Source organism: Hyla sarda, chromosome 6 (assembly GCF_029499605.1).
Source record: "Hyla sarda isolate aHylSar1 chromosome 6, aHylSar1.hap1, whole genome shotgun sequence".
NCBI lineage: Eukaryota > Metazoa > Chordata > Amphibia > Anura > Hylidae > Hyla > Hyla sarda.
The window spans coordinates 304535638-304549605 of NC_079194.1; the positions used below are offsets into that span (position 1 = coordinate 304535638).

The 13968-nt window shown below is 45.0% G+C and overlaps 1 protein-coding gene across 1 annotated transcript in view; it reads left to right on the forward strand.

Moving 5' to 3' along the window:
• LYVE1 (lymphatic vessel endothelial hyaluronan receptor 1) overlaps positions 1–8851 on the forward strand; it is a 30904-nt gene extending 22053 nt beyond the window's left edge. Inside the window, exons 2-6 of the mRNA XM_056527998.1 lie at positions 1442–1613; positions 1738–1880; positions 5717–6076; positions 6789–6867; positions 8137–8851. Coding sequence (XP_056383973.1) covers positions 1442–1613; positions 1738–1880; positions 5717–6076; positions 6789–6867; positions 8137–8314 — 932 coding nt within the window. The 3' untranslated portion in view covers positions 8315–8851. The remainder of the gene's footprint in view (positions 1–1441; positions 1614–1737; positions 1881–5716; positions 6077–6788; positions 6868–8136) is intronic.
• The last annotated feature ends 5117 nt before the right edge of the window (positions 8852–13968 follow it).

Consider the following 13968-nt stretch of genomic DNA (forward strand, 5'->3'; position numbering starts at 1 on the left):
CTCCCAATAGAGGGGACAAAACACTCCCAATAGAGGGGACAAAACACTCCCAATAGAGGGGACAAAACACTCCCAATAGAGGGGACAAAACACTCCAAATAGGGGACAAAACACTCCCAATAGAGGGGACAAAACACTCCCAATAGGGGACAAAACACTCCCAATAGGGGACAAAACACTCCCAATAGAGGGGACAAAACACTCCCAATAGAGGACAAAACACTCCCAATAGAGGACAAAACACTCCCAATAGAGGACAAAACACTCCCAATAGAGGGGACAAAACACTCCCAATAGAGGGGACAAAACACTCCCAATAGAGGGGACAAAACACTCCCAGTAGGGGACAAAACACTCCCAGTAGGGGACAAAACACTGCCTGTAGGGGGACAAAACACTCCCAATAGAGGGGACAAAACACTCCCAATAGAGGACAAAACACTCCCAATAGAGGGGGACAAAAAACTCCCAATAGGGGACAAAACACTCCCAATAGAGGACAACCAGGCTTAAGTGCCGCTGTCAGGGGGTACAGCCAATACCCCAGTAAGAGGCCCAGGCCCCCGCTGAACCCCCCCCCAAAGCAGCCCAAGCACAGAAGCAGAAGAACGCTATTTTAACAGTGGTCTCCTGCTTCTGTACATCCGCCAGCCACATCATTCACCCCCACTCCTTTCCTGATCCTTCCCCGTGCGAAATCATCCCCCTCTTTATTACCCCCTGTGCCACATAATTTCCCCTTGATTCCCCTGTGCCATTTCATTCCTCCTTTATTACCCTCTGTGCGGTTTAAACCCCCCCCCCCCCTCCCCCCGGGCCATCTAACCCCCTTTATCCCCATGTGCCACTTCATTAAGAAGGGGGGGGGGTGATGAATTTACAGAGGGTAATAAAGGGGGAATGAAATGGCACAGGGGGATAGGGAGGAAATGATGTGGCACAGGGGAAAAGGGAGGGGGGGGTAATTTGGCACAAGGCACAGGGGAATAGGGTGGCACAGGGTATAAAGGGGGGATGAAATGATACGAGGGGATAAGGAAAGATTAAACGACACTGGGGGATTCAACTGTAATATTGCATTTTATCATGTTTTTTATTAAATTCGTTTTTTTATTATGTTTTTTGGTAATTACACTCTGGAGTGAGTACAGGACAGTATTCAGTCATTTAGAAAGATTTTAAGCCTTTTTTCTCAATAGGGGAGATCTCTCAATAGGGGACACCTCTTAATAAGGGACATCTCTCAATAGGGGACACCTCTTAATAGGGCACACCTCTCAATAGGGGCACCTTTTTTTTATTCCCGTGAGTGTCCTCTATTGGGAGATTCTACTATCAATATAGGCAACATTTACACAATGAAACAAATCCTTGTACCTGCAGATGAAAAGTTCAATGTTAACCCCCCCTAACAATTGTTAACCCCTTTGCGCGATTTCAGATCTTAAACAACCACAATGCAGAATAGCTGGTGTGACGCTGGTGCAGAAACAAGACAAATCGACGATATTCAACTACACAATGGCAGAAAGTGCGTGCCAGGCTCTGGGGCTCCAGCTCGCCAACAAGGAGCAGATGGAGAAGGCCAGGGGGTACGGATACGAGACGTGCAGGTAAGTCCTGGGTCTTCCCGTGACACAAACTACTCAGTAATATAACGTACATATCACTGGTGTTGACTGGGACTGTGTCGCCCATACTGGGGCTCATCTCACATCTTCAATTCCTTCGTTGCAGCTTTGGATGGGTTTCAGACAAAGTTGGAGCAATTCCAAGAATACAACACAATGAAAAATGTGGCAATAACAAAACCGGGGTCCTTACCTGGACTGTCAACCTCAGCAGGACCTTTGCGGGTGCCTATTGCTTCAATGTCTCTGGTGAGTATACTGGAATTGCAATAAAGGAGGTTCGGCATAGGCAAAACACCTCTGACCTTTGGGGTCACGACTTATAGCTACCACCTCTATCTACATGACATGCATGAGCAACGTCTACATGTGGTCCTACAGCCAAATCGTGACATATCAAAATACGGCCCCCCAAAAAAAAACTATAGAATCATTATTTAAAGGGGTACTCCACTGGAAAACATTTTTTTTTTTTTTTTTAAATCAACTGATGCCAGAAACTTATACAGATTTGTAAATTACTTCTATTAAAAAAATCTTAATCCTTCCAGTACTTATCTGCTGTATGCTCCACAGGAAGTTCATTTCTTTTTGAATTTCCTTTCTGTCTGACCACAGTGCTCTCTGCTGACACCTCTGTCCATGTCAGGAACTGTCCAGAGTAGGAGCAAATCCCCATAGAAAACCTCTCCTGCTCTGCACAGTTCCTAAAATGGACAGCGGTGTCAGCAGAGAGCACTGTGGTCACACAGTGCTGATAAGTACTGGAAGCTGATAAGTACTGGAAGGATTAAGATTTTTAAATACAAGTAATTTACAAATCTGTTTACTTTTGTAGCACCAGTTGATTTAAATCCCCCCCCCCCCCTTAAAGGGTACCTCTCATCAAATAAACTTTTGATATATTTTAGATTAATGAATGTTGAATAACTTTCCAATAGCATGTTAATGAAAAATATGCTTCTTTCTATTGTATTTTTCCCGATCAGTCCTGTCAGCAAGCATTTCTGACTCATGCTGGAGTCCTAAACACTCAGAGCTGCCAGCCTGCTTTGTTCACAGCCAAACAGGCTGTGAACAAAGCAGGCTGGCAGCTCTGAGTGTTCTCCTTTGTGAACAAAGCAGACTGGCAGCTCGTAGTGTTTAGGACTCCAGTGTGAGTCTGAAATGCTTGCTGCCAGGACTGGTAGGGAGACCCCTAGTGGTCATTTCTTCAAAGTGGAAAAATAAATAGAAAGAAGCATATTTTTTAATAACATGCAATTGTAAAGTTATTCTGCATACATGAATCTATAATATATCAAAAGTTTTTTTGATGAGAGGTACCCTTTAAGTGCAACTAATGAAGAACCTGTAGAGCTGGCCTTCCGGCCAGCTCTACAGGTTCTTCATTAGTTGCACTTAGTGTTATATGATGGTGTAATGGGCAAATAGTGGCCATCTTCAACCCACAATTTCCCCGCCCCAAGAACGACTGTAGTATACCCACCTCCGCAGAGGACAATATATGGGGGCAGACGTAATAAAACAAAGAAAAGTCCAAAATGAGGTTGCACTCACCATCCACTAGTTTATTCAACACGGCACAGCCTGGATGAGCGGAGGCAGGGGCACACCGGGACAAGTTGGCAAGTTGTTTCACGCTGGTTTGCGCTTCTTCTGGCTGGAATATATGGGGGCAGTATGAGCTATAGGGTTTAAACAGACATAAAACATGTTGCAAATTTGAGCAAATTATATAAGAGGTTCTCCCCAACGGGCAGATCTCAAAGAGACAGAAACTGTAGCTAATGTTCGGTCCACAGAGAAGGGACCCCAGTTAAGATGTGAACACAGTCAATGGTCAGACCCCCCTTTATTTCCTACAGTTGAGTGAGGGTGCCCCGATACTGCAGCTGGGGATGGACAGTCTGCTAGGGATACAATGTAACAAACCATATCAGGGGACAAGTTGTTTTTGGCCGGACCACCCCTTTAACATCTTGGAAAGTTTATTGAATGGTTCACATCAAGATCTATTATTTATTAGTGGGAAACCAGACCCCACAATTATTTAAGATCCCAGACACCGAAACTCGTTAAGACCCCAAATCAAACCACTAAAAGAACCCCGGCCACACTGCAAAAATAAAGACCCTAGTTCGGACCCCTAAAATAAATCAGACCCCAGACCAAGCCTCCACTGGCCAGCGTTGGGAACATTTAGTTCCGAACGCTGTGTGCGATCCGCGGGGACGGCCATGCCCCCTCATGATGTCAGGCCATGCCCCATCAATGCATGTCTATAGGAGGGGGCGTGATGGACGTGGCCGACCCCTGCAGCGCGCACTCAGCGTTTGGAACGAAATGTTCCCAACGCAGCCGAAACGCTGGCCAGTATAGTACACTTTTCAATAAAATCAGATTCCAGACTAGGCCACTAAAATGAATTCAGACCCATAAAAATGTATCAAACACCAGATCACAATGTGGATATGAATGCACTTACAAAACCCCTTAGGAAGGCATCTACGCAAATAATAAATGTAAATCTTTAAGAAAGACAATAATTCTCACCTAATAGCCTAGTGATAAAACTTTAGACTAAAAAAGGTTCAAGTTCAACAGTAAATAAACAAATGTAATCCAAAGTATACCAAATATTAACCAAAAACCATCCCCAAACATGCCAAAATATTGATTGTGAACTCCCCGTCAGAACACAAACACTGCTGAAATTATTTAGACTCCAGAGCAGACTCTATAATTAATCGGACCCTAGACTAGACCCATAACAATTAATCAGATCCCAGACTAGACCCATAGCAATCGGACCCTAGACTAGACCCATAACAATTAATCAGACCCCAGACTAGACCCATAGCAATCGGACCCTAGACTAGACCCATAACAATCAGACCCCAGACTAGACTCATAGCAATCGGACCCTAGACTAGACCCATAACAATTAATCAGACCCCAGACTAGACTCATAGCAATCGGACCCTAGACTAGACCTATAACAATTAATCAGACCCCAGACTAGATGATTAAAATTGATCAGACCCCAGACAAGCCCCAAAATTACTTCATACTCCAAACTATATCATAATATGAATCAGACCGTCAGACACCAGACCCCTAAAATTGATTCAGACCAATACCAGATAGTAGATCTCCTCAAATGCGTCTATGACGGTAGGTCCGGACAGCCGGCGTCCCTGGCCTGGAATGAGATTGCGCTTCACCATGATAACCCCCAATCTAGAGGCAAATCAATCTGTGTCCAATTACATCCCATTAACAGAGGATACAAAAGGGTCAAAATATATACACTGCTCAAAAAAATAAAGGGAACACTAAGATAACACATCCTAGATCTGAATGAATGAACGAATCATATGAAATCCTTTCATCTTTACATACAGTCATGGCCGTAAATGTTGGCACCCCTGAAATTTGGGGGTGTAGATAAACTTGCTAAATCAAGAGCAAATATTTTAGTTGTGAAAGCAGCTCATGATGTTACTGTAAGGTAAATTATATGAAAACAGAAGTGTAAACACAGCTCAGTCGGTAAAGCACGGGATTCTCAATCTCGGTCGTGGTTTAAAGGGGCACTCTGGTGGAAAATATATATATTTTTTAATTCAACTGGTGCCAGAAAGTTATACAGATTTGTAAATTAGCGGTCCTGCTGCTGGGTTGTTGCCCTCCTATGGCCTCCTCATGCTACCCCTAGAGTGAAAGCACCGCCAGCATTCAAAAGTGACCAAAACATCAGTTAGGAAGCATAGGAACTGAGAAGTGGTCTGTGGTCACCACATGCAGAAAAACTCCTTTAATCGGGGGTGTCTTGCTAATTGCCTATAATTTCCACTTGTTGTCTGTTCCATGTGAAATTGATTGTCAATCAGTGTTCTTCCTGAGTGGACAGTGGGATTTCACACAAGTGTCAGTGACTTGGAGTTACAATGTGTTGTTTACGTGTTCCCATTATTTTTCTGAGCAGTGTATTTAGAGACTATTACTACTCCAAGCATTGCTGTAACTCAGAGCTGTTGTCCCTTTCTAGCTCCACCCTCTCTACTCCATATTTATTTCAGATGTCCGGATCAATTCCTGTAAGCCCGGACTCATGGTAACAGAACCACCGAGCACCGTGTTGATGCCAACATCTGGATCCACCACAGCATCAGCCACGACCAGCCTGAAAACAGAAACTCAGACGGACACGACTCTGATGTCCACGGCACGTGTGAGGACAACTCCCGATGCCTCCACAACATCACTATACACAACTTTAATGACTACAACGACTAAAGCGAGGAAACCACAGACCACCACTCTACAGGCAACCACCCTACAGACCACCACCCTACAGACCACACCACCAGAGGACACCGAACCACCCACCAAGCAGGAGAACCAGATGGCTCAAAAAACTGAGAGAATAATTTTCGGAGGTAAAAGCTTAAACATTAAAAGGGGCACTCCAAAGGGATAAGAGGTCTGATCGCTGGGGTCCCACCACTGGGGACTCCAGCAATCTTTCGTCTCTGCCCGGCGTTCGTTCAGAGTGTCGGGTGCAGTGCAGGAGGCTTGGGACGCTACGGCCATGCCCTGCTCGTGACGTCACGGCCACACCCCTCAATGCAAGTCTATGGGAGGGGGCGTACGCCCCCTCCCATAGACTTGCATTGACGGGGCATGTCCGTGACGTCACAAGCCTCCACCCCGCATCACCAGTCTTCCGGCACAAAGCAAAGATTGCTCCGTTCACTGGACTTGCATTGAGGGGGTGGGGTGTCATCAGGGGGTGGGGCCATGACATCACAAGTCATGGTGTATGCCCCCTCCCATAGACTTGCATTGAGGGGGCATGGTCGTGACGTCACGAGCCTCCGCCCCGCATCGTGGGGTAGGGCCATGACATCACAAGCCCCTAGCTCTAAGCGTTCTTATTTCAAGTCATCCCCTATCGACAGATTGGTGTAGGTCCGACTGCTCAGATCCGCCCCCCCCCCCCCCTAATTCCCAGAACGCCATAACCTTAGATCCCCGAGTGAACGGCGTGGGCTATGCCTGCACGGTCACCGCTCCATATAACACATGGGCTGAAGGTAACTACGAGACAGATAAAGCAAATGATTTACAATGTTTTTCTATCCCACACAGGGTTACCGACGACACTGCTCATACTGGCGCTGGTGTTCTTCGTAGCGGCGGTGGGCCTTGCTGTTTGCTACATCAAAAAGTAAGTTGAATTATTTTCTAAAATCACGAGGAGGTGCCAGAAAGTTACACAGATTTGTAAATTACTTCTATTAAAAAAATCTTAATCCTTCCAGTACTTATGAGCTGCTGTATGATCCACAGGAAGTAATTTTCTTTTTGAATTTCCTTTCTGCCCAACCACAGTGCTCTCTGCTGACACCTCTGTCCATGTCAGGAACTGTCCAGAGTAGGCGCAAATCCCCATAGAAAACCCCTCCTGCTCTGGACAGTTCCTAAAATGGACAATGGTGATCATACAGCAGCTAAGTACTGGAAGGATTAAGATTTTTAAAAAGAAGTAATTTACAAATCTGTTTAACTTTCTGGCACCAGTTTATTTAAATAAATAAAAATAAAAAAGTTTTCCGCTGAAGTACCCCTTTAAAGATGCAATCTAGGTGAACGGATTAGACTCATAAGTGGGTTGGGGTCAGTTCACATTATGTGCAGTTTATGTGTTTTCTTATTCAAAGTGCGTTTTATAGAGAAATATAAGGGCAAATCTATGTGACCTATAAACACTATTGAGTATTTAGGCTATATTATATATATATATATATATTATTTTTAAACACATTTTAGAGCATTTTGGCTATTTGGTTTGATTTTTCCAATTTTATTGCGATTGCACAAATCACAATAATAAACGCATCCTTTTGACAGCATTGTTGGAGAATTACTACAAAAAAAACATCCATTTTGCAGTAAAAATGCAACCCGTGAACATAAGCCTGAAGTTTTTCCAATGCTGGATTACTCGTTTAAATCTGCATAAAAACAAGGAAATTGTGATTATCAATCAAATCACTGGGCAATATTTCTCTAAAAGATGCAACTTGACTAAGAAAATGCAACCAAATTGCACATAATGTGAACTGACTCCAACCCACTTATTGGTCTCAGCAGTTTAGGCTGCTGGGACCTAACCAAGTGACTAGGATGGTCTCATTAAGGGAACTGCAGTGATCAGACACTACATCCTCTCTCTGCAAAGCTAAAGGTTTTATGGGAAAAGAAGGCAGCATTAGGAAATCATTTCAGTGATGTAATTGCAATCAGTATGGCTGATAACTCATGCCTACCACATAAGCTAAAACAGGTAAGCACAAGACCTACACAAGAACCTCTACATTATTCTCTACTGCACTATATATATATATATATATATATATCCAGATTCCTAGATGCAGGACTCTGTGTCTATGTCCCAGCAGGGAGAAGCGATTTCATTCTTTGACTCTTTCCACAGATACAAAACACATTTACTCTTCACCACAAAGAAACATCAGAAAGAGTCAGTGGAGACCAAGGTGTTTAAAGACACGTCGGGCGCCGAAAACACGAGCGGGGAAGAGCGATATACCAATCTGCACGGCGCTGAGAGCCCACATTATATTCCAGGAAACTCCATCGAGGCAGAGGTGTAACGTCAGGCGGTCTGGGCACAGTGATGAACTGCGTATAGACTGGGCACTGTGCCCGATGTGTCATGTGACCGCTCCGTGTCACTGCTGAAGAAAACAAAACGGGAACCAATAAATGATTTTTGATGCCCGAATAATCGGATCTAAAGCGCAGCAGAGAACATCAGACGGAGGAGCAGGGGATGGGATCGGAGGACGGCGGATGAGCCCTCAATAAATAAATTATTTTGTCAATATTGAAAGTGACCGGCGCTGGATTATACCGTATTTTACTTCTGATGTCACTTCCTGTCGTCATTGTGTTACTAGGACAAATCCCTGATTCTAAATACGTCAGTCTATTGATTCCTTATTGCTAATCTGTAACAATTAGTGATAATAAACTGTTCTTAAATAATGAAGATATGACTGAAATGATGGCCAATGACCTAGTCCTCCTCACACAGCTGAGGGTTTGAAGCTGTACAATACAAGCCTCTGTGAGCAAAGGTCTTCCTCATGTCCTGGATTCCAGAGTTATAACTCCTAACTACACTAAAAGTGAACCTGTCCTTAGCAGAATGTAGATAATACTATTCTATGTATATTTGTAATTACATTGGTTAAAAAATGTGTATACTTTTGTCCCTGCAGCTATTGCCCGTGTGTCTACGTGAGGAGTCCAAATACAGGAAGTGAGGGAGGACAAGCGGGGCTCTGTACACTGAGGACAAGCGGGGCTCTGTACACTGAGGACAAGCGGGGCTCTGTACACTGAGGACAAGCGGGGCTCTGTACACTGAGGACAAGCGGGGCTCTGTACACTGAGGACAAGCGGGGCTCTGTACACTGAGGACAAGCGGGGCTCTGTACACTGGGGACTAGCGGGGCTCTGTACACTGGGGACTAGCGGGGCCCTGTACACTGGGGACAAGCGGGGCCCTGTACACTGGGGACAAGCGGGGCCCTGTACACTGGGGACAAGCGGGGCCCTGTACACTGGGGACAAGCGGGGCCCTGTACACTGGGGACAAGCGGGGCCCTGTACACTGGGGACAAGCGGGGCCCTGTACACTAGGGACATGCGGGGCCCTGTACACTGGGGACAAGCGGGGCCCTGTACACTGAGGACAAGCGGGGCTCTGTACACTGAGGACAAGCGGGGCTCTGTACACTGAGGACAAGCGGGGCTCTGTACACTGAGGACAAGCGGGGCTCTGTACACTGAGGACAAGCGGGGCTCTGTACACTGAGGACAAGCGGGGCTCTGTACACTGAGGACAAGCGGGGCTCTGTACACTGAGTGTCACGTCTGGGCACGGAAGAAGTGCACACTATTCTCGCCCACTCCCCTATCCCTGCCTACTTACGTACTCGCCCTAGGCAACAGGTCCGTAATCACGGTGACAGTCCCTCCCTAGACAAGTGAGGGGAGTCAAAATAATAAAATACAATAATAGAGACACAGGTCAAGGTATAGTAGGGAGCAGACAGACTAACAGAAGCAAAACTAACACACTCACACAATAAGTCAAAGTCCACTATCCGCATCAAAAACCAGGAGTTGTCAAAGTACCAAATCGCTAATACCAGAGAAGAGTCAGAGAGTGGAGCTAAAGGGTCAAAATCCCAAATATTACAGATAAAGTAGAATGCTATCTAGAGTACAAACTGAGCTCTTTAGCAGGCAAAGACTGGGAGTAGACTGCCAGCTTATATGGAGCCAGAGCAGGTGCTCCAATCAAGGTAAGCTGACCAGTTCAGAAAGCCGGGCGTAACCCAGCAACAAACAACAACAAAGAACCTGTCAGAACCTTTTAACCCTATAGTTTCTGACACTGAGGCTCTATGACATGCTCCAGGCTTACACATCAGAATGATTGGCATGCCTGGAGCCTGCACAGAGCCCTGCTTGTCCCGCCCTCACTTCCTGTATTTGGACTCCTCAAAGAGACACAAAGGCAATAGCTGCAGGGACAGCATTTTTTTCACCCCAAAAAAATTAAAAATTTTAATCAATGTATATTACAAATATTCATATAATGTTATTATCTACATTATATCAAAAGTTTTTGTTAACAGGTACACTTGAAACATTGTAGCAAACTTCATCAGCTGAGAGCAGGACTAAGCCTTTACAGTTTTCTTTTTTTAGACAAAAATTTTGTAATCTCTAAATGCTATACATCCAATCACAATACTTCTTTCTTGCAAGTGATTTCATACTTGTCTGTCACCACCCAACTCATCTGCCCTCCTCCTCCAGACACTTCTGTCTCCCCTCAGGCTTCTTTATTCCTCCAGCCTCCTGTTATTCTTATGACTGATCTAACCCCCTCCAGACTCCTCTGCCCTCCTCCCTGCAGACTCCTCTTTCCTCCCTGTAGACTCCTCTGTCCTCTTCCAGACACTGAAATCCATAATGCCAGATCCTTCTTGTCCCCTGACATCGGCTATTGGTTGTGAGACCCCCATACATGAGATTGTCAGGTGTTCCAGCTACATAGGTGAGTTAGAATGACTTCCATATTGGTAAATTACAGATAAGTCATTGGCCATCCACATCATGCACAAAAACTCCAGGTCTACAGTGCCAGAGTCTCTCCTACCAGTAACATTCCTTTCCTATATCTGTGAGGATTTGGAGCTCTGTGTCAGAATATACGGATCTCTGACCACCATAAAGGAATATTAAGAAATGACCCCGCACTGAGTGCTGGACTGAACAGCATCCTGGTGTTAAAGGGTCGGGATTCACTCTGAGTAAAACAAACAAATACTGGAACGCTTCCGTGTACACTCCTAAGGAAATCCATGAAACATGACCCAGACCCGATGGCAGGGAATCTGTGTGATGGATGAGTCCATTTTCCATCCACTGTGACAGAACGAAAATCATGTTTAGAGAGAATACAGAAAAAGGTAAAGAGATCAACGGAACAGAGCAATGGAGGTTGGTTATGTTGGGAAATATGGTCAACTCTTTGGCCGCTCTGTACTGACAAAAGGCAAGAACCCCAAAACAGCTGCCCACAGATCCCCACATGACCGCCTAGAGATCCCTACATGGCCACTTAGAGATCCCTACATGGCCACCTACAGATCCCTACATGGCCACCTACAGATCCCTACATGGCCGCCTACAGATCCCTACATGGCCGCCTACAGATCCCAACATGACCGCCGACAGATCCCAACATGACCGAATACAGATCCCAACGTGACCGAATACAGATCTCAGCATGACCCCCTACAGATCCCAGCATGACCTCCTACAGATCCCAACATGACCTCCTACAGATCCCAACATGACCTCCTACAGATCCCTACATTACCGCCTACAGATCCCAACATGACCGCCGACACATCCGGACACAGCTGTCCTTTGGTAACTAGAAGACAGTTTTCTTCCTTCTGGAGGTTGCATCCTTTCTTCCCATGGTGTATTGCCTGAAATAAGTCTTACATACATACATCACCGGGGTCCCTTCTATAAGAACTTATGTTCCGAGCCCTGTAGGTGGAGAATGGACATGAGACGTCATTATTGTGCTCAATGTTATAGAGACGACAATGATAGGAAGGGGCAGACGTACTCTGGAAAGTGTGCAACTAATTTGTCAGGTTCTCAGCTCTCAGTAAGTCACATGTGAATATACCCCTAAACAGAAGTCTCTGTCTTGTATTCGATTACGTGTGCCGAAGAAAATAATGCTATGGAAAGTGGCAGACGCCAGGAAGGGGGAGGGAATGTTAGATGCCATCAGGGTAAGTAAAGTTCTACAACTTTCTAATAGGATACCCGAAGAAAAGAAAAAAAAAGGAGCTACTCAAGATGTGTAAATGAATAAAAGTACATTCTTTATTTAACATGATTAAAAATAGGTTACAATTAAAAAGGAGGAATACGACACAGACAGGCGGCAAACCTGGGACAATATAGGATAACTGCAAAAAATGCTAATGCTCACAAATTAAGTAATCATGCAACTGCTAGATCACATGGCCACTATAGGCTCAAACTGCTGTATATAGGTGCTGGAAGGTATATCTAAAGTGCAAGTGCCATATGACAAGACCTTATCTACAACCATATGGCATAGAAAGATGAGCAGATACATACCACAGTGTATGAATAGTGTTAGAAGTCCCAGGATGCCGCCCCCCCACACATGTTTCGGTCCGCTGACCTTCGTCCAGTGTTTTATACATGTTTTTTTGTATATATAACTTACTAATAGGCTATAGGGAAAGTTTATAAGGAGCAGGGTATCAGATGCTTGTCTCATGTAAAAGAAGGCTGGTGTAAGATATAAAAGCAACTAAAAAATAGGAAAACGCAAATAAAGCTGCTTGATTATTTTGTTTATATGTACCGTATTTGAAAAAAAATGGCTTTAAAAGTGGATGGAGACTTTAAGATTTATACACAGAAAACCAGAAGATCCCTGTGAAGGGAGGTGAAGGATCCTGGAATTCCTCCACTTCCCACAAGGGTCCTCTCCACTTCCCACAAGGGTCCTCTCCACTTCCCAAAAGGGTCCTCTCCACTTCCCAAAAGGGTCCTCTCCACTTCCCAAAAGGGTCCTCTCCACTTCCCAAAAGGGTCCTCTCCACTTCCCAAAAGGGTCCTCTCCACTTCCCAAAAGGGTCCTCTCCACTTCCCAAAAGGGTCCTCTCCACTTCCCAAAAGGGTCCTCTCCACTTCCCAAAAGGGTCCTCTCCACTTCCCATATTCCCACAAGGGTCCTCTCCACTTCCCATATTCCCATAAGAGTCCTCTCCACTTCCCATATGGGTCCTCTCCACTTCCCATCACAGGGTCAGTATTCTCCATTGATAACCTGCAATGGCAGTGAGGTTATCTCCTTGTGAATTGCGCATGTCCAAGGGAAGCAGATGTTTCTCAGCCTTTGGTGAACACCACTGATGTCCACAGGAAATCTGACGTTTTTACCAGGAAGAAAATAGGATTGAAGTAAAACTCTGTACTACAGCTGAGTAGTTATAAGAAGAGGCTGGCGGAGGCCACAGGCAGGAGAGCTGTATACCTTCGAGGTGACTTCTCATACTCTTAATTTATAACACACACCTCAGCTGCTGCAGAACCTAATTTTAAAGACATTAATCACTGTAACAGTAGCAGCTGCATAATACTAAACACATACCGGAAAAACAGTGCTGCTGCCATAATACTACCAACAACACATACCGGAAAAACAGTGCTGCTGCCATAATACTACCAACAACACATACCGGAAAAACAGTGCTGCTGCCATAATACTACCAACAACACATACCGGAAAAACAGTGCTGCTGCCATAATACTACCAACAACACATACCGGAAAAACAGTGCTGCTGCCATAATACTACCAACAACACATACCGGAAAAACAGTGCTGCTGCCATAATACTACCAACAACACATACCGGAAAAACAGTGCTGCTGCCATAATACTACCAACAACACATACCGGAAAAACAGTGCCGGTCCCTATGGTTTCATAGACTGCTAGTTGTTAATACCCCCATCACCACTCCCACCATAGTATGAAACGTCAGCCACAAAATCAGCCACCATGTGCAAGCCACAGATCCCCCATAATATCGCCAGACACCAGTGTCCCCCATACAAGAATATAACTACTATAATACTGCTCCTATAGACAAGAATAT